The sequence below is a fragment of the Pristiophorus japonicus genome, unplaced genomic scaffold (assembly GCF_044704955.1).
Source record: "Pristiophorus japonicus isolate sPriJap1 unplaced genomic scaffold, sPriJap1.hap1 HAP1_SCAFFOLD_983, whole genome shotgun sequence".
NCBI lineage: Eukaryota > Metazoa > Chordata > Chondrichthyes > Pristiophoridae > Pristiophorus > Pristiophorus japonicus.
The window spans coordinates 42763-61420 of NW_027254912.1; the positions used below are offsets into that span (position 1 = coordinate 42763).

Sequence of the window (18658 nt, forward strand, 5' to 3'; positions counted from 1 at the left end):
GGGGGATCGGGGGAGGGAGTTTATCGGGGAGAGGGGGCGTATCGGGGGGATGGGGGCGTATCGGGGAGAGGTGTATCGGGGGGACGGGGTGTATCAGGGGAGGGGGTGTGTCGGGGCGGGGATCGGGAGAGGGGGTGTATCGGGGGGGGGTATCGGGGAGGGGGTGTATCGGGAAGGGGGGGTATTTCAGGGTTGTGTATCGGGGTCGCATGCCGATGTGGTCTCGATCTCTCTCAGCCACTATCGCCTCTCTCCCTCCCTCAGGCCTATTTTGAACCCATGCTCAAACTGTGCATCATGTCCGAGGAAGAACTCAGCCAGATCTTCGGGAGCCTGTACTCGCTGATACCCTTACACGAAGGTAAGGTCGGTCCCTCATGCCTTAGCCCGGAAATATTGTGCCTGGGCTCAGCCCAAAGCCACACTTGCCAAGCCCAGGGACACACACACACACACACAGTGTGTACAGGGGGCACTGGGACACACACACAGTGTGTACAGGAGACACTGGGACACACACAATGTGTACAGGAGACACTGGGACACACACACAATGTGTACAGGAGACACTGGGACACACACAGTGTGTACAGGAGACACTGGGACACACACACAATGTGTACAGGAGACACTGGGACACACACAGTGTGTACAGGAGACACTGGGACATACACAGTGTGTACAGGAGACACTGGGACACACACAATGTGTACAGGAGACACTGGGACACACACAGTGTGTACAGGAGACACTGGGACACACACAATGTGTACAGGAGACACTGGGACACACACACAGTGTGTACAGGAGACACTGGGACACACACAGTGTGTACAGGAGACACTGGGACACACACGGTGTGTACAGGAGACACTGGGACACACACACAATGTGTACAGGAGACACTGGGACACACACACAGTGTGTACAGGAGACACTGGGACACACACACAATGTGTACAGGAGACACTGGGACACACACACAGTGTGTACAGGAGACACTGGGACACACACACGGTGTGTACAGGAGACACTGGGACACACACACAGTGTGTACAGGAGACACTGGGACACACACGGTGTGTACAGGAGACACTGGGACACACACGGTGTGTACAGGAGACACTGGGACACACACACAATGTGTACAGGAGATACTGGGACACACACACAGTGTGTACAGGAGACACTGGGACACACACACAATGTGTACAGGAGACACTGGGACACACACACAATGTGTACAGGAGACACTGGGACACACACACGGTGTGTACAGGAGACACTGGGACACACACACGGTGTGTACAGGAGACACTGGGACACACACAGATACAGGACGAGACGGGGTATCTGCACAGAGTTACTGGGCATCTCTGAATGTTCCTCATTCCCCTCTGCGTCTCTCCCTCTGCTCAGATCTCCTCAGTCGCCTCCAGCAAGTGCGGAGACAGGACGGGACGGTGTTCGAAGTTGGCCGGACCCTGGCCGATTGGGTGAGTGACGATCTCCAGACAACGTGGCCATTCCTGTCCCTTGCTGCCCTCCCCTCTGCCCCCCAATTACCGACCCGTCTTCTCTCTCCCTCTCCCCCAGCTCCCGTCTCTCTCCGCCTACGAGACCTACTGCTGCAACCAGGTGGCAGCCAAGGCCCTGCTCGACTACAAGAAGCAGCAGCGGCCAGTCGACGAATTCCTGCGCCTGTGCCAGGAATCGGCGTTCAGCCGCAAGCTGGACCTGTGGAGCTTCCTGGACCTGCCGCGCAGCCGGCTGGTCAAATACCCGCTGCTGCTGAAGGAGATTGTCCGCCACACGCCGACAGAGCATCCCGATCAGCAGGAGCTGCGCCGGGCCGTGAGTTACAGCGCGGGGGGGGGGGGGAGAAAGGGGGCGAAGGGGGTCCAATAGGGAGGCACGGTATGTCAGTGGGGAAGAGAGTGTACAGGCCACGGAGGCGAGAGGGCGATGAGGTCAGGGGGCGAGGGAGCCGGGGGAAAGCGGGTCGGGGAGAGGGATGGGGCGAGGGGGTGATGAGGTCGGGGGCGAGGGGGTCGGGGCAAGGGGGCGAGGGAGTTGGGGGATGGGGGGGTCGAGGACAAGGGGGTCGGGGCAAGGGGGAGAGGGAGTTGGGGGATGGGGGGGTCGAGGACAAGGGGGTTGGGGCAAGGGGGTCGGGGAGTCAGGGGCGAGAGGTTGGGGGACGAGGGGGTCGGGGGCGAGGAGGTCGTGGGATGGGGGGTCGAGGGATGAGGGGGTCGGGGACGAGGGGGTCGAGGATGGGGGGGTCGAGGGATGAGAGGGTCGAGGGATGAGGGGGTCGGGCCAGGGGGTCGGGGGGTGATGAGGTCAGGGCGAGGGGGTCGGGGAGAGGGGGCGAGGGAGTTGGGGGATGGGGGGGTCGAGGACAAGGGGGTCGGGGCAAGGGGGTCGGGGAGTCAGGGGCGAGAGGTTGGGGGACGAGGGGGTCGGGGATGGGGGGGGTCGAGGGATGAGGGGGTTGGGGCGAGGGGGTCGGGGAGTCAGGGGCGAGGGGTTGGGGGACGAGGGGGTCGGGGATGGGGGGGGTCGAGGGATGAGGGGGTCGAGGGATGAGGGGTTGGGGAACGAGGGGGTCGAGGAATTGGGGGGTCGAGGGATGAGGGGTTGGGGGACGAGGGGGTCGGGGGGTTGAGGAATGGGGGGGTCGAGGGATGAGGGGGTCGGGCCAGGGGGTCGGGGGGTGATGAGGTCGGGGCGAGGGGGGATCGGCCTGTGTGACTAACCCGAGTGATTGCCGTCCCTCAGATGGAGCTGATCCAGGGTATCGTGGCCCAGGTGAATGTGCGGACCGGTGAGGCCGAGTGCCGGTATTACCGCCAGCGGCTCTGTTACCTGGACGACTCGCAGCTGGAGCCGTTAATCGAGCACTCCAGCGTCCTGTGCTGTCACGGGGAATTGAAGAACAACAAGGGAGCGGTGAGACCTCATCCCGACCCTTGACCCCGACCTGACACTCAACCCCGACCCCAAACCCTGACCCCTGACCCCAACCCCAAACCGGACCCTGACCCCAAACCCAGACCCCCGACCTCACACTCAACCCCGACCCCAAACCCTGACCCCCGAACCCAACCCCAAACCCTGACCCCCGAACCCAACCCGGACCCTGACCCCAAACCCAGACCCCTGAGCTCACACTCAACCCTGACCCCTGACCCCGACCCCAAATCGGACCCAGACCTCCGAACCCAACCCCAAACCCTGACCCCCGACCCCAAACCCTGACACCCCGACCCCAAACCCTGACCCCAAACCCCGATCCAAACCTTGACCCCAAACCCCAACACCAACCTCTGACCCCGACCCCAACCACTTGACAGTAATCCCCTTCAATCCTCCCCTCTTCGCCCCCCCTTCCCGGTGCGCCCTCCCCCCCTGTGCCCCCCGTGCCCCCCCCGTGTCTCCCCCCCCATGGCCCCCGTGTCTCCCCCCGGTGCCCCCCTGTGTCTCCCCCCCGTGTCTCCCCCTGTGCCCCCCGTGTCTCCCCCCGTGCCTTCCTCCCCGTGTCTCCCCCCCGTGCCCCCTGTGTCTCCCCCCTGTGCCCCCCGTGTCTCCCTCCCCCGTATCTCCCCCCGTGTCTCCACACCCCGTGTCTCCCCCCCGTGCCCCCCGTGTCTCCCCCACCCCCCCGTGCCTCCCCTCCCCCCGTGCCCCCCGTGTCTCCCCCCACCGTGCCCCCCGTGTCTCCCCCACCCCCCCGTGCCTCCCCTCCCCCCGTGCCCCCCGTGTCTCCCCCCACCGTGCCCCCCGTGTCTCCCCCACCCCCCCGTGCCTCCCCTCCCCCCGTGCCCCCCGTGTCTCCCCCCACCGTGCCCCCCGTGTCTCCCCCACCCCCCCGTGCCTCCCCTCCCCCCGTGCCCCCCGTGTCTCCCCCCACCGTGCCCCCCGTGTCTCCCCCACCCCCCCGTGCCTCCCCTCCCCCCGTGCCCCCCGTACTGACGCTGCCTTTCCCTGTTACAGAAGCTGCGGGTTTTCCTGTTCGAGCGGGCCCTGGTGATCTCGCGGCCCGTGAGCCGGAACCAGCGCCCGTGTTTCCAGGTTTACCGCACGCCCATCCCGGTCCACCAGCTGGTGCTGGAGGACCTGCCCGACGGGGAGACCCGGGTCAGTGGCTCCCTCCGTGGGGCCTTCAGCAACAGCACTGAGAGAGGTGGGCACTGAGAGAGGTGGGCACTGCCGGGGGGGCACTGAGAGAGGTGGGCACCGCGGGGGGACACTGAGAGAGGTGGGCACTGAGAGAGGTGGGCACCGCCGGGGGGGGCACTGAGAGAGGTGGGCACTGAGAGAGGTGGGCACTGAGAGAGGTGGGCACCGCCGGGGGGGGAGGGAGGAGGGGAGAGAGGGGGACGGAGGAAAGAGAGAGAGGAGAGTGAGCGAGAGGGGGAAAGAGAGGGGAGAGGAGGGAGAACAAGGGGAATAGAGGGAAGTCACAGAGTGAGAGAAAGAGGAGGGGAGACGGGAGAGAACAAGGGGATAGATGGAAGGAGAGAAAGTGAGGGCAGGGAGAGAAAGTGGAGAGTGAGAGAGTGAGGGGACAGATAGGGAGGAGAGAGTGAGAGGAAGGGGATAGTAAGAGGGAGAGAGAGAATGAGGGAGAGGGAGAGAGGAAGAGAGAGAGAGAGGGGGGGAGAGGGAGGGGGGAAGTGAGAGAAAGAGTGAGAGTGAGAGGGAGAGGGAGAGAGAGGATTGGTGTGGGAGAGGGAGGGGAGGGAGAGAGAGAGGGAGAGTGTGGGAGAGACAGAGAGAGGGAGGGAGGGAGACAGAGAGAGGGAGACGGAGAGAGGGAGGGAAGGAAACAGAGAGACAGAGGGAGAGAGGGAGACAGAGAGACGGAGGGAGGGAGACAGAGAGAGGGAGGGGGACAGAGAGACGGAGGGAGGGAGACGGAGAGAGGGGGGGAACAGAGAGAGGGAGGGAGGGAGACGGAGAGAGGGAGACGGAGGGAGGGAGACGGAGCGAGGGAGTCGGAGAGAGGGAGGGAGGGAGACAGAGGGAGGGAGGGAGACAGAGAGACGGAGGGAGGGAGACGGAGAGAGGGAGGGGAACAGAGAGACGGAGGGAGATAGACGGAGAGAGGGGGGGAACAGAGAGACGGAGGGAGGGAGACGGAGAAAGGGGGGGGGAACAGAGAGATGGAGGGAGGGAGACGGAGAAAGGGGGGGGAACAGAGAGAGGGAGGGAGGGAGACGGAGAGAGGGAGGGAGGGAGAGAGGGAGAGAGGGAGACAGAGAGACGGAGGGAGGGAGACAGAGAGACGGCGGGAGGGAGACGGAGAGAGGGGCGGAACAGAGAGACGGAGGGAGGGAGACGGAGAGAGGGAGGGAGGGAGACGGAGAAAGGGAGGGAGACAGAGACGGAGGGAGGGAGACAGAGAGACGGAGGGAGGGAGACGGAGAGAGGGGGGGAACAGAGAGACGGAGGGAGGGAGACGGAGAGAGGGAGGGAGGGAGACGGAGAAAGGGAGGGAGACAGAGAGACGGAGGGAGGGAGACAGAGAGACGGAGGGAGGGAGACGGAGAGAGGGGGGGAACAGAGAGACGGAGGGAGGGAGACGGAGAGAGGGAGGGAGGGAGACGGAGAAAGGGGGGGGAGCAGAGAGACGGAGGGAGGGAGACGGAGAGAGGGAGGGAGGGAGACGGAGAGAGGGAGGGAGGGAGACGGAGAAAGGGAGGGAGACAGAGAGACGGAGGGAGGGAGACAGAGAGACGGAGGGAGGGAGACGGAGAGAGGGGGGGAAGAGAGAGACGGAGGGAGGGAGACGGAGAGAGGGAGGGAGGGAGACGGAGAAAGGGGGGGAACAGAGAGATGGAGGGAGGGAGACGGAGAGAGGGGGGGGAACAGAGAGAGGGAGGGAGGGAGACAGAGAGAGGGAGGGAGGGAGACGGAGAGAGGGAGGGAGACAGAGAGACGGAGAGTGTCTATGGTGCATTATCGACTATTTTCACTCCATTTGCAGCCAAGAACATTTTCCGTGTGAGTTTCCGGGATCGCTCCAGAGGACAATCCCACACCTTGCAAGCCAACGACTCCTTCAACAAACAGCAGTGGGTGTCATGCATACGTCAGGCCGTCATCAACTCCCGGGACATCATGCACTCCCAGCTCCCCGTCTCCGAATCCTCCCTGGAGCAGATCGCGAGCCTCAGCATAGACTGTGATGATGAAATGCACGAGACAGACACGGACTGAGGGGCTGCTGTACGACAGACGCTTGCTCTCTCTCTCAATTGTTTACAGACTGGTGCACCCCCCCCCCCGCCCCCCGGGCCTCTCTACCCTGCTCCAGAGTGCGACACAAACTCATTCTTTGTTTCTATTCTTCCCCGCTGAGCTGAGAGACACGAGGACCCCAGTGTTACTGTTCAGCACAGAGTAAAGCTCCCTCTGCACTGTCCCATCAAACACTCCCAGGGCAGGTACAGCACGGGGTTAGATACAGAGTAAAGCTCCCTCTGCACTGTCCCATCAAACACTCCCAGGGCAGGTACAGGGGGTTAGATACAGAGTAAAGCTCCCTCTACACTGTCCCATCAAACACTCCCAGGGCAGGTACAGGGGGTTAGATACAGAGTAAAGCTCCCTCTACACTGTCCCCATCAAACACTCCCAGGGCAGGTACAGGGGGTTAGATACAGAGTAAAGCTCCCTCTGCACTGTCCCCATCAAACAGTCCCAGGGCAGGTACAGGGGGTTAGATACAGAGTAAAGCTCCCTCTGCACTGTCCCCATCAAACAGTCCCAGGGCAGGTACAGGGGGTTAGATACAGAGTAAAGCTCCCTCTACACTGTCCCATCAAACACTCCCAGGGCAGGTACAGCACGGGTTAGATACAGAGTAAAGCTCCCTCTACACTGTCCCCATCAAACACTCCCAGGGCAGGTACAGGGGGTTAGATGCAGGTCTGATCCCGTCTGCTGCTACCCTCATCCTCAGGAATTCTACCTCTGGAGCTAGGAAGACGCACTTCGCCTTTTTCAGTCGCAGACCTACCCGGTCCAGTCTGCGTAGCACCTCCTCCAGGTTGTGGAGGTGTTCTTCAGTATCGTAACCCGTGATAAGGATGTCGTCCTGAAAAACCACCGTCCCTGGAATCGACTTGAGGCTTTCCATATTTCGTTGGAAGATCGCGACGGCCGAGCGAATCCCGAACGGACATCTGTTGTACTCAAACAACCCCTTGTGTGTCATGATGGTGGTCAGCTTCTTCGACTCACTCGCCAGCTCCTGGGTCATGTAAGCTGAGGTCAGGTCCAATTTTGAAAAAAGTTTGCCACCAGATAGCGTCGCAAAGAGGTCCTCCGCTCTCGGTAGCGGGTACTGGTCTTGGAGTGACACCCAATTGATGGTGGCCTTGTAATCGCCACATATCCTGACCGACCCATCCGCCTTGAGCACCGGCACAATCGGGCTCGCCCAGTCACTGAATTCGACTGGCGAGATGATGCCTTCCCTCAACAGGCGGTCCAATTCACCTTCTATCTTTTCCCACATCACGTACGGCACCGCTCTGGCCTTGTGGTGTACTGGCCTGGCGTCCGGGTTTATGTGAATCACTACCTTGGCCCCATGAAAGTGCCGATGCCGGGTTGAAATAATGAGTCAAATTTGTCCAGGACCTGTGAGCATGATACTCGCTCCACAGAGGAAATTGCATTGACATCGCCCCATTTCCAGTTCATGACAGCAAGCCAACTCCTCCCCAGTAGTGCGGGACCGTCCCCCGGGACAACCCAGAGTGGCAACCTGTTCTCCGAATCTTTGTGGGTCACGACTACCGTGGCGCTGCCTAGCACCGGAATGATCTGCTTTGTGTAAGTCCGTAGCTGTGCGTCAATCGGCAATAATTTTGGCTTCCTGGCCTTGGACACCCACAACTTGTCGAACTGTTTGATACTCATCAGGGACTGGCTGGCCCCCGTGTCCAGCTCCATTAATACAGGGATGCCATTGAGGAGCACTTTCATCATTATCGGTGGTGTCCTGGTATATGAACTGTATATGTGCTCCACATGAACTCGCTGAACTTCAGCTTCCAGCGATTTCCCCCAGTGTCCATTTGGCCTCGTAGGGCTTACATCGGACCCGTCCTCCTCATACATCAACCTGGCTGCAGGCTTCCTGCACATACGTGCCAAGTGACCGCTGACGTTGCAGTTTCTGCAGGAATATTGCTGATACCTGCAAGCCCTGGCTGGGTGTTTGCCTCCACACCTCCAGCATGAGCTGGAGGCCCCGGTGTTGGAAATAAATGGTCTATTACCAGTCGATCGTCTCTGACTGTCTCTGTAACTGTCCCTTAAGCGCACCATTAACAGATGTTGATGGCCCCATTATGGCCACATTGTCCCTTGCAATGGCATGAATCGCCGTTCAGCTAGCCATTGTCTCTGTTGAATTCCTCCTTTGGGTTCGACTACATGCTGGGGCAAGTCCGATTGCCCTTGTCTGCCTCGAGAACTGTGTGCCGCGTTAACAATGTTGACTCCCTGTCCATTTGTTGCATTTGAGCCAAGATTTTTGTCATACATCATTCTGGTCCCTTCCTCCCCTGAGATAAATGTTTGGGATATCCGATCCGCCGCTTCCAAGGTCAAGTCTTTGGTCTCAATCAGTTTCCTGAAAACCCCAGCATGCCCGATGCCCTCAATAAAAAAGTCTCGCAGCATCTCCGCCCTGCATGCATCTGGGAACTTACATAGGCTCACCAGTCACCAGAGATCTGCCACGAAGTCTGGAACGCTTTGCCCTTCTCACCGCCGGTGTGTGTAAAATCGGTGTCTCGCCATGTGCATGCTGCTCGCCGGTTTAAAGTGTTCCCCGATCAACTTACTGAGCTCTTCGAACATCTTGTCCGGCAGTTTCTCTGGTGCTAGAAGGTCCTTCGTCAGGGAGTACGTCCTGGATCCACAAACCGTCAGGAGATGAGCCCTGCGTTTGTCGGCCGAATCCTGTCCCAACCATTCCTTAGTGACAAAGCTTTGCTGTAGTCTCTCAATAAAGTTGTCCCAATCATCACCAACACAGTACCTCTCTTCTGTGCTGCTAGTGGCCATGCTCGCGTGGTTTAAATCCCAGTTTCTCGTCGCCAATAATATGTCCTTACTACACAGTATAAATGCACACGAGGCCCATACTTGAGAGAAGGTCACTCTGTGACCAGTAACCTTTATTAGCCAGCACTGAAGTGATGAAGGTGGGTGGAGCTTCCCCTTTTATACCTGAAAGTCCAGGTTAGGAGTGTCTCCCACAAGTTCACCCCCTAGTGGTCAATGTTCTCACGGTATACAACTTAGGTCAGTTTATACATGGGTTACAATGATAGTTGAATACATGACAGTAGGTACAGCACGGGGTTAGATACAGAGTAAAGCTCCCTCTACACTGTCCCATCAAACACTCCCAGGACAGGTACAGGGGGTTAGATACAGAGTAAAGCTCCCTCTACACTGTCCCATCAAACACTCCCAGGGCAGGTACAACACAGGGTTAGATACAGAGTAAAGCTCCCTCTACACTGTCCCATCAAACACTCCCAGGGCAGGTACAACACAGGGTTAGATACAGAGTAAAGCTCCCTCTACACTGTCCCATCAAACACTCCCAGAGCAGATACAGGGGGTTAGATACAGAGTAAAGCTCCCTCTACATTGTCCCATCAAACACTCCCAGGACAGGTACAACACAGGGTTAGATACAGAGTAAAGCTCCCTCTACACTGTCCCATCAAACACTCCCAGAGCAGATACAGGGGGTTAGATACAGAGTAAAGCTCCCTCTACACTGTCCCATCAAACACTCCCAGGGCAGGTACAGGGGGTTAGATACAGAGTAAAGCTCCCTCTACACTGTCCCATCAAACACTCCCAGGGCAGGTACAGGGGGTTAGATACAGAGTAAAGCTCCCTCTACACTGTCCCATCAAACACTCCCAGGGCAGGTACAGGGGGTTAGATACAGAGTAAAGCTCCCTCTACACTGTCCCATCAAACATTCCCAGAGCAGATACAAGGGGTTAGATACAGAGTAAAGCTCCCTCTACACTGTCCCATCAAACACTCCCAGGACAGGTACACGGGGTTAGACACAGAGTAAAGCTCCCCGGGGCAGTCTCTGTTCCTGTCCCAGTCCCTCTGGCCCTCACCCATCGCTGTGTTTCACACTCTCTCTGACACTTGCCCTCACTGGGATCGGAGCCCGTACTATTTATCCCGGACGGTGCGATGACACGACGGGCGACGGAGAGATTTGAAACCGACGTTGGAAACAGGAACCACGAGGTGGGCGGTGGGAGGTGACGGGGCTGGAAGGAGCTCTGTGTATGAACCCCCCACCACACCCCCCCCCCACACACCACGAGTGGAAGAACGCCCAGTCGTGGCCCCCCTCACCCAGCGCCCCCCCCCGTCAACTCCAAGTTGCAGCGATGGCGGTGTGGGGAACAGAGTACGGGGAACGGGCAACACGTACAGCACGCCCTGCAAGCGTAACGTAGCCCGCCGCAGTCCATTACCGCGGCTCTGACAGCGTAGTCCCGGCCCCCGTTCGCTCGCTCGCGCAGCAAACGCCCGCGTTGCTCCCCCCGGGCATTTCAATAAACGGTACAATCAGTCTAACCGACTCGGTCCCAATCCTTCGCGGCGTTTCAGCAGCTGTGCCCGGGGCGAGGGGTGGGAGAGAGAGAGAGAGAGAGAGAGGACAGCAGGGCAAAGAGCCACAGTCCCACGGTTCAAGGACACCATTAACATCATCACAGGCAGTCCCTCGGAATCGAGGAAGACTCGCTTCCACTCTTAACACGAGTCCTCACGTGGCTGAACAGCCCAATACGGGAGCCACAGTCCCCGTCACAGGTGGGACAGACAGTGGTTGAGGGAAGGGGACTGGTTTGCCGCACGCTCCTTCCGCTGCCCGCGCTTGGTTTCTGCACGCTCTCGGCAACGAGACTCGAGGTGCTCAGCGCCCCTCCCGGATGCACTCCCTCCACTGAGGGTGGACTGGTCTTTGGGCCCAGGGACTCCCAGGTGTCGGTGGGGGATGTTGCACTTTATCAGGGAGGCTTTGAGGGTGGTCCCTTGTAACGTTCCCTCTGCCCACCTTTGGCTCGTTTGCCCGTGAAGGAGTTCCGAGTAGAGCGCTTGCTTTGGGGAGTCTCGTGTCTGGGGGGACATGCGGACAATGTGGCCCTGCCCAGCGGAGCTGGTCGAGTGTGGTCAGTGCTTCGATGCTGGGGATGTTGGGCCTGGTCGAGGACGCTAACGTTGGTGCGTCTGTCCTCCCGGGGGATTTGTAGGATCTTGCGGAGACATCGTTGGTGGTATTTCTCCAGCGACTTGAGGAGCGACACCAGGGGGAAAGCCCGGTGTTTCACAGTGCGGCCTCACCGGGGTAAGAGGGACGGGGAACGGGGGTGGGGGGGGGGGGAGCTGGGGGGGAGAGGGGGGGGGTGCTGGGAGCTGCAGCTTGGGCCCGGAACACCTGAATATAAACCTGAGATTTCAAGGAAGAGGCCACACGCCATTGAGGTGAAGCATTCGATTATTTACTGTGAGGTTAACATCGGCATTCAGCGGTTAACGACAACCTGACTCGTGGAGATCGCAGCCAGCGGTGAGGGCGGGGGTTGGGGAAACAAGCTTTGCCATCGCAATGTTCGCCATCGGGCAGGTCCTGCAAAAACACACACTTCACTATCGTCACAAACCCAAGACACTCTCCCTGTTCCATCTACGCATCCGTACCCCAGTGAGAGTCAGTGTGTGTAGGACCCGTACCCCAGTGAGAGTCAGTGTGTGTGGGACTGTACCCCAGTGAGAGTCAGTGTGTGTGGGACTGTACCCCAGTGAGAGTCAGTGTGTGTGGGACCCGTACCCCAGTGAGAGTCAGTGTGTGTGGGACCCGTACCCCAGTGAGAGTCAGTGTGTGTGGGACCCGTACCCCAGTGAGAGTCAGTGTGTGTGTGAGACTGTACCCCAGTGAGAGTCAGTGTGTGTGGGACCCGTACCCCAGTGAGAGTCAGTGTGTGTGGGACCCATACCCCAGTGAGAGTCAGTGTGTGTGAGACCCGTACCCCAGTGAGAGTCAGTGTGTGTGGGACTGTACCCCAGTGAGAGTCAGTGTGTGTGGGACCCGTACCCCAGTGAGAGTCAGTGTGTGTGGGACCCGTACCCCAGTGAGAGTCAGTGTGTCTGTGGGACCCGTACCCCAGTGAGAGTCAGTGTGTGTGGGACTGTACCCCAGTGAGAGTCAGTGTGTGTGGGACCCGTACCCCAGTGAGAGTCAGTGTGTGTGGGACCCGTACCCCAGTGAGAGTCAGTGTGTGTGGGACCCGTACCCCAGTGAGAGTCAGTGTGTGTGGGACCCGTACCCCAGTGAGAGTCAGTGTGTGTGGGACCCATACCCCAGTGAGAGTCAGTGTGTGTGGGACTGTACCCCAGTGAGAGTCAGTGTGTGTGGGACCCATACCCCAGTGAGAGTCAGTGTGTGTGGGACTGTACCCCAGTGAGAGTCAGTGTGTGTGGGACCCATACCCCAGTGAGAGTCAGTGTGTGTGGGACTGTACCCCAGTGAGAGTCAGTGTGTGTGGGACCCGTACCCCAGTGAGAGTCAGTGTGTGTGGGACCCGTACCCCAGTGAGTCAGTGTGTGTGGGACCCATACCCCAGTGAGAGTCAGTGTGTGTGGGACCCGTACCCCAGTGAGAGTCAGTGTGTGTGGGACCCGTACCCCAGTGAGAGTCAGTGTGTGTAGGACCCGTACCCCAGTGAGAGTCAGTGTGTGTGGGACCCGTACCCCAGTGAGAGTCAGTGTGTGTGGGACTGTACCCCAGTGAGAGTCAGTGTGTGTAGGACCCGTACCCCAGTGAGAGTCAGTGTGTGTGGGACCCGTACCCCAGTGAGAGTCAGTGTGTGTGGGACCCGTACCCCAGTGAGAGTCAGTGTGTGTGTGGGACCCGTACCCCAGTGAGAGTCAGTGTGTGTGGGACCCGTACCCCAGTGAGAGTCAGTGTGTGTGGGACCCGTACCCCAGTGAGAGTCAGTGTGTGTGTGGGACTGTACCCCAGTGAGAGTCAGTGTGTGTAGGACCCGTACCCCAGTGAGAGTCAGTGTGTGTGGGACTGTACCCCGGTGAGAGTCAGTGTGTGTGGGACCATTACCCCAGTGAGAGTCAATGTGTGTGTGGGACCTGTACCCCAGTGAGAGTCAGTGTGTGTGTGGGACCCGTACCCCAGTGAGAGTCAGTGTGTGTGTGGGACCCGTACCCCAGTGAGAGTCAGTGTGTGTGTGGGACCATTACCCCAGTGAGAGTCAGTGTGTGTGGGACTGTACCCCAGTGAGAGTCAGTGTGTGTGGGACTGTACCCCAGTGAGAGTCAGTGTGTGTGTGGGACTGTACCCCAGTGAGAGTCAGTGTGTGTGTGGGACCCGTACCCCAGTGAGAGTCAGTGTGTGTGGGACCCGTACCCCAGTGAGAGTCAGTGTGTGTGGGATCCATACCCCAGTGAGAGTCAGTGTGTGTGGGACCTGTACCCCAGTGAGAGTCAGTGTGTGTGGGACCCGTACCCCAATGAGGGTCAGTGTTTGTGGGACCTGTACCCCAGTGAGAGTCAGTGTGTGTGGGACCTGCACCCCAGTGAGAGTCAGTGTGTGTGGGACCTGTACCCCAGTGAGGGTCAGTGTGTGTGTGGGACCTGTACCCCAGTGAAGGTCAGTGTGTGTGGGACCTGTACCCCAGTGAGAGTCAGTGTGTGTGTGGGACCTGTACCCCAGTGAGAGTCAGTGTGTGTGGGACCTGTACCCCAGTGAGGGTCAGTGTGTGTGTGGGACCTGTACCCCAGTGAGTGTCAGTGTGTGTGTGGGACCATTACCCCAGTGAGAGTCAGTGTGTGTGGGACTGTACCCCAGTGAGAGTCAGTGTGTGTGGGACTGTACCCCAGTGAGAGTCAGTGTGTGTGGGACTGTACCCCAGTGAGAGTCAGTGTGTGTGGGACCATTACCCCAGTGAGAGTCAGTGTGTGTGTGGGACCTGTACCCCAGTGAGAGTCAGTGTGTGTGTGGGACCCGTACCCCAGTGAGAGTCAGTGTGTGTGTGGGACCATTACCCCAGTGAGAGTCAGTGTGTGTGGGACTGTACCCCAGTGAGAGTCAGTGTGTGTGGGACTGTACCCCAGTGAGAGTCAGTGTGTGTGTGGGACTGTACCCCAGTGAGAGTCAGTGTGTGTGTGGGACCCGTACCCCAGTGAGAGTCAGTGTGTGTGGGACCCGTACCCCAGTGAGGGTCAGTGTGTGTGGGACCTGTACCCCAGTGAGGGTCAGTGTGTGTGTGGGACCTGTACCCCAGTGAAGGTCAGTGTGTGTGGGACCTGTACCCCAGTGAGTGTCAGTGTGTGTGTGGGACCATTACCCCAGTGAGAGTCAGTGTGTGTGGGACTGTACCCCAGTGAGAGTCAGTGTGTGTGGGACTGTACCCCAGTGAGAGTCAGTGTGTGTGGGACTGTACCCCAGTGAGAGTCAGTGTGTGTGGGACCCATACCCCAGTGAAAGTCAGTGTGTGTGGGACCATTACCCCAGTGAGAGTCAGTGTGTGTGTGGGACCTGTACCCCAGTGAGAGTCAGTGTGTGTGTGGGACCCGTACCCCAGTGAGAGTCAGTGTGTGTGTGGGACCATTACCCCAGTGAGAGTCAGTGTGTGTGGGACTGTACCCCAGTGAGAGTCAGTGTGTGTGGGACTGTACCCCAGTGAGAGTCAGTGTGTGTGTGGGACTGTACCCCAGTGAGAGTCAGTGTGTGTGTGGGACCCGTACCCCAGTGAGAGTCAGTGTGTGTGGGACCCGTACCCCAGTGAGAGTCAGTGTGTGTGGGATCCATACCCCAGTGAGAGTCAGTGTGTGTGTGGGACCTGTACCCCAGTGAGAGTCAGTGTGTGTGGAACCCGTACCCCAGTGAGAGTCAGTGTGTGTGGGACCCGTACCCCAGTGAGGGTCAGTGTGTGTGGGACCTGTACCCCAGTGAGAGTCAGTGTGTGTGGGACCTGCACCCCAGTGAGAGTCAGTGTGTGTGGGACCTGTACCCCAGTGAGGGTCAGTGTGTGTGTGGGACCTGTACCCCAGTGAAGGTCAGTGTGTGTGGGACCTGTACCCCAGTGAGAGTCAGTGTGTGTGTGGGACCTGTACCCCAGTGAGAGTCAGTGTATGTGGGACCTGTACCCCAGTGAGGGTCAGTGTGTGTGTGGGACCTGTACCCCAGTGAGTGTCAGTGTGTGTGTGGGACCATTACCCCAGTGAGAGTCAGTGTGTGTGGGACTGTACCCCAGTGAGAGTCAGTGTGTGTGGGACTGTACCCCAGTGAGAGTCAGTGTGTGTGGGACTGTACCCCAGTGAGAGTCAGTGTGTGTGGGACCATTACCCCAGTGAGAGTCAGTGTGTGTGTGGGACCCGTACCCCAGTGAGAGTCAGTGTGTGTGTGGGACCATTACCCCAGTGAGAGTCAGTGTGTGTGGGACTGTACCCCAGTGAGAGTCAGTGTGTGTGGGACTGTACCCCAGTGAGAGTCAGTGTGTGTGTGGGACTGTACCCCAGTGAGAGTCAGTGTGTGTGTGGGACCCGTACCCCAGTGAGAGTCAGTGTGTGTGTGGGACCCATACCCCAGTGAGAATCAGTGTGTGTGTGGGACCTGTACCCCAGTGAGAGTCAGTGTGTGTGTGGGACCTGTACCCCAGTGAGTGTCAGTGTGTGTGTGGGACCTGTACCCCAGTGAGAGTCAGTGTGTGTGGGACTGTACCCCAGTGAGAGTCAGTGTGTATGGGACTGTACCCCAGTGAGAGTCAGTGTGTGTGGGACCCATACCCCAGTGAGAGTCAGTGTGTGTGGGACTGTACCCCAGTGAGAGTCAGTGTGTGTGGGACCCATACCCCAGTGAGAGTCAGTGTGTGTGTGGGACCTGTACCCCAGTGAGAGTCAGTGTGTGTGTGGGACCATTACCCCAGTGAGAGTCAGTGTGTGTGTGGGACCTGTACCCCAGTGAGAGTCAGTGTGTGTGGGACCATTACCCCAGTGAGAGTCAGTGTGTGTGTGGGACCTGTACCCCAGTGAGGGTCAGTGTGTGTGTGGGACCCGTACCCCAGTGAGAGTCAGTGTGTGTGGGACCCGTACCCCAGTGAGAGTCAGTGTGTGTGTGGGACCCGTACCCCAGTGAGATTCAGTGTGTGTGGCACCCGTACCCCAGTGAGAGTCAGTGTGTGTGTGGGACCCGTACCCCAGTGAGAGTCAGTGTGTGTGTGGGACCCGTACCCCAGTGAGAGTCAGTGTGTGTGTGGGACTGTACCCCAGTGAGAGTCAGTGTGTGTGTGGGACCCGTACCCCAGTGAGAGTCAGTGTGTGTGGGACCCGTACCCCAGTGAGATTCAGTGTGTGTGGCACCCGTACCCCAGTGAGAGTCAGTGTGTGTGGGACCCGTACCCCAGTGAGATTCAGTGTGTGTGGCACCCGTACCCCAGTGAGAGTCAGTGTGTGTGGCACCCGTACCCCAGTGAGAGTCAGTGTGTGTGGGACCCGTACCCCAGTGAGAGTCAGTGTGTGTGGGACCCGTACCCCAGTGAGAGTCAGTGTGTGTGGGACCTGTACCCCAGTGAGAGTCAGTGTGTGTGGGACCTGTACCCCAGTGAGAGTCAGTGTGTGTGGAACCATTACCCCAATGAGAGTCAGTGTGTGTGGGACCCGTACCCCAGTGAGAGTCAGTGTGTGTGGGACCCGTACCCCAGTGAGAGTCAGTGTGTGTGGGACCTGTACCCCAGTGAGAGTCAGTGTTTGTGGGACCCGTACCCCAGTGAGAGTCAGTGTGTGTGGGACGCGTACCCCAGTGAGGGTCAGTGTGTGTGGGACTGTACCCCAGTGAGAGTCAGTGTGTGTGGGACCCGTACCCCAGTGAGAGTTAGTGTGTGTGGGACTGTACCCCAGTGAGAGTCAGTGTGTGTGGGACCCGTACCCCAGTGAGAGTCAGTGTGTGTGGGACCCGTACCCCAGTGAGAATCAGTGTGTGTGGGACTGTACCCCAGTGAGAGTCAGTGTGTGTGGGACTGTACCCAGTGAGAGTCAGTGTGTGTGGGACCCGTACCTCAGTGAGAGTCAGTGTGTGTGGGACCCGTACCCCAGTGAGAGTCAGTATGTGTGGGACTGTACCCCAGTGAGAGTCAGTGTGTGTGGGACTGTACCCAGTGAGAGTCAGTGTGTGTGGGACCCGTACCTCAGTGAGAGTCAGTGTGTGTGGGACCCGTACCCCAGTGAGAGTCAGTATGTGTGGGACTGTACCCCAGTGAGAGTCAGTGTGTGTGGGACCCGTACCCCAGTGAGAGTCAGTGTGTGTGGGACCCGTACCCCAGTGAGAGTCAGTGTGTGTGGGACTGTACCCAGTGAGAGTCAGTGTGTGTGGGACCCGTACCTCAGTGAGAGTCAGTGTGTGTGGGACCCGTACCCCAGTGAGAGTCAGTATGTGTGGGACTGTACCCCAGTGAGAGTCAGTGTGTGTGGGACTGTACCCCAGTGAGAGTCAGTGTGTGGGGGACTGTACCCCAGTGAAAGTCAGTGTGTGTGGGACCTTCGAGGGTGGGAGGGGAGAGTGGGGGTGGTCCCTTTGGGCTGCTCCTGTTGCCTGACACTGGGAGTGGTATTTAGCGATGGATTTGAAGCGGTATAAATCGGGCTCCCTCTCCACCCCGCCATGCTCCCTGACGAGGCCACGTACCTGCTTCAGACGCAGTCTGGAACATTGTGGCACGGTATGCTGTCCTGCACCTTCTCGAGCTGCCCCTGAAGCTCGTCACACTCGTAGAATGGCTCTCCCCAGAAATGCACCGGACTGTCCGTCTTGTTCCTGTAAAACAAGGCGTGGTCATTGTTCTCCGCCATGGCCCGGATACCCGTAAACCCACCCCCCCGTAACCCCCGCTCTGTAAATCTCCTGGATCCAAACCCCTCGGGCATCCCTCCACCGTGGGGCCTCCCACCTGGTGTCCCTCCACTGTGGGGCCTCCCCCCTGGTGTCCCTCCATCGTGGAGCCTCCCACTGGAGTCCCTCCACCGTGGGGCCTCCCCCTGGCCTCCCTTCACCGTGGGGCCTCCCCCTGGCGTCCCTCCTCTGTGGAGCCTCCCTCTGGAGTCCCTCCAGCGTGGGGCCTCCCCCTGGCCTCCCTTCACCGTGGGGCCTCCCCCTGGCGTCCCTCCACCGTGGGGCCTCCCCCCCTGGTGTCCCTCCATCGTGGAGCCTCCAACTGGAGTCCCTCCACCGTGGGGCCTCCCCCGGCCTCCCTTCACCGTGGGGCCTCCCCCTGGCGTCCCTCCACCGTGGAACCTCTCTTTGGAGCCCCTCCACCGTGGGGCCCTCCCCGGCGTCCCTCCACCGTGGGGCCTCCCCCTGGCCTCCCTTCACCGTGGGGCCTCCCCCTGGCGTCCCTCCTCTGTGGAGCCTCCCTCTGGAGTCCCTCCAGCGTGGGGCCTCCCCCTGGCCTCCCTTCACCGTGGGGCCTCCCCCTGGCGTCCCTCCACCGTGGGGCCTCCCCCCCTGGTGTCCCTCCATCGTGGAGCCTCCAACTGGAGTCCCTCCACCGTGGGGCCTCCCCCGGCCTCCCTT

At 59.5% G+C, this 18658-nt stretch overlaps 2 protein-coding genes across 6 annotated transcripts in view; one reads left to right on the top strand and one right to left on the bottom strand.

The window, feature by feature from the left end:
- The first annotated feature begins 268 nt into the window (after positions 1 to 268).
- Positions 269 to 9924, top strand: LOC139258432 (rho guanine nucleotide exchange factor 3-like). Of its 3 annotated transcripts, none has more exons than XR_011592375.1 (7): positions 269 to 361; positions 1420 to 1496; positions 1597 to 1854; positions 2785 to 2955; positions 4000 to 4189; positions 5996 to 6455; positions 6655 to 9924. XR_011592375.1 is itself a non-coding variant. In XM_070874782.1 (6 exons), the coding sequence occupies exons 1-6, from the start codon at positions 280 to 282 to the stop codon at positions 6226 to 6228; spliced, it is 1011 nt and encodes a 336-aa protein (XP_070730883.1). In that variant the 5' UTR covers positions 269 to 279; the 3' UTR covers positions 6229 to 6516. The 3 variants fall into 3 exon arrangements, 1 of the variants encoding a protein (XP_070730883.1); XR_011592376.1 differs by lacking the exon at positions 6655 to 9924 and adding an exon at positions 6524 to 6546; XM_070874782.1 differs by lacking the exon at positions 6655 to 9924 and having other exon boundaries at positions 5996 to 6516.
- Positions 9925 to 11595: 1671 nt separating this feature from the next.
- LOC139258433 (properdin-like) overlaps positions 11596 to 18658 on the bottom strand; it is an 82716-nt gene continuing 75653 nt past the window's right edge. Inside the window, exons 7-8 of one of the 3 annotated variants that reach the window (XM_070874785.1) lie at positions 17774 to 17902; positions 11596 to 11707 (exon numbers count right to left, since the gene is read on the bottom strand). In XM_070874785.1, the coding sequence (XP_070730886.1) occupies positions 11604 to 11707; positions 17774 to 17902 (233 nt within the window). In that variant the 3' untranslated portion in view covers positions 11596 to 11603. Of the gene's footprint in view, positions 11708 to 17773; positions 17903 to 18658 lie in introns of those variants that run through there. The other 2 variants (XM_070874784.1, XM_070874786.1) reach the window with 2 other exon arrangements.

Excerpts from the sequence above, each read along its gene's own strand:
- LOC139258432 (XM_070874782.1), top strand. The coding sequence starts at position 280 with ATGCTCAAACTGTGCATCATGTCCGAGGAAGAACTCAGCCAGATCTTC. Across the intron at positions 362-1,419 it reads GCTGATACCCTTACACGAAG|ATCTCCTCAGTCGCCTCCAG; the intron begins GTAAGGTCGGTC and ends CCCTCTGCTCAG. Across the intron at positions 4,190-5,995 it reads CAGCAACAGCACTGAGAGAG|CCAAGAACATTTTCCGTGTG; the intron begins GTGGGCACTGAG and ends CTCCATTTGCAG.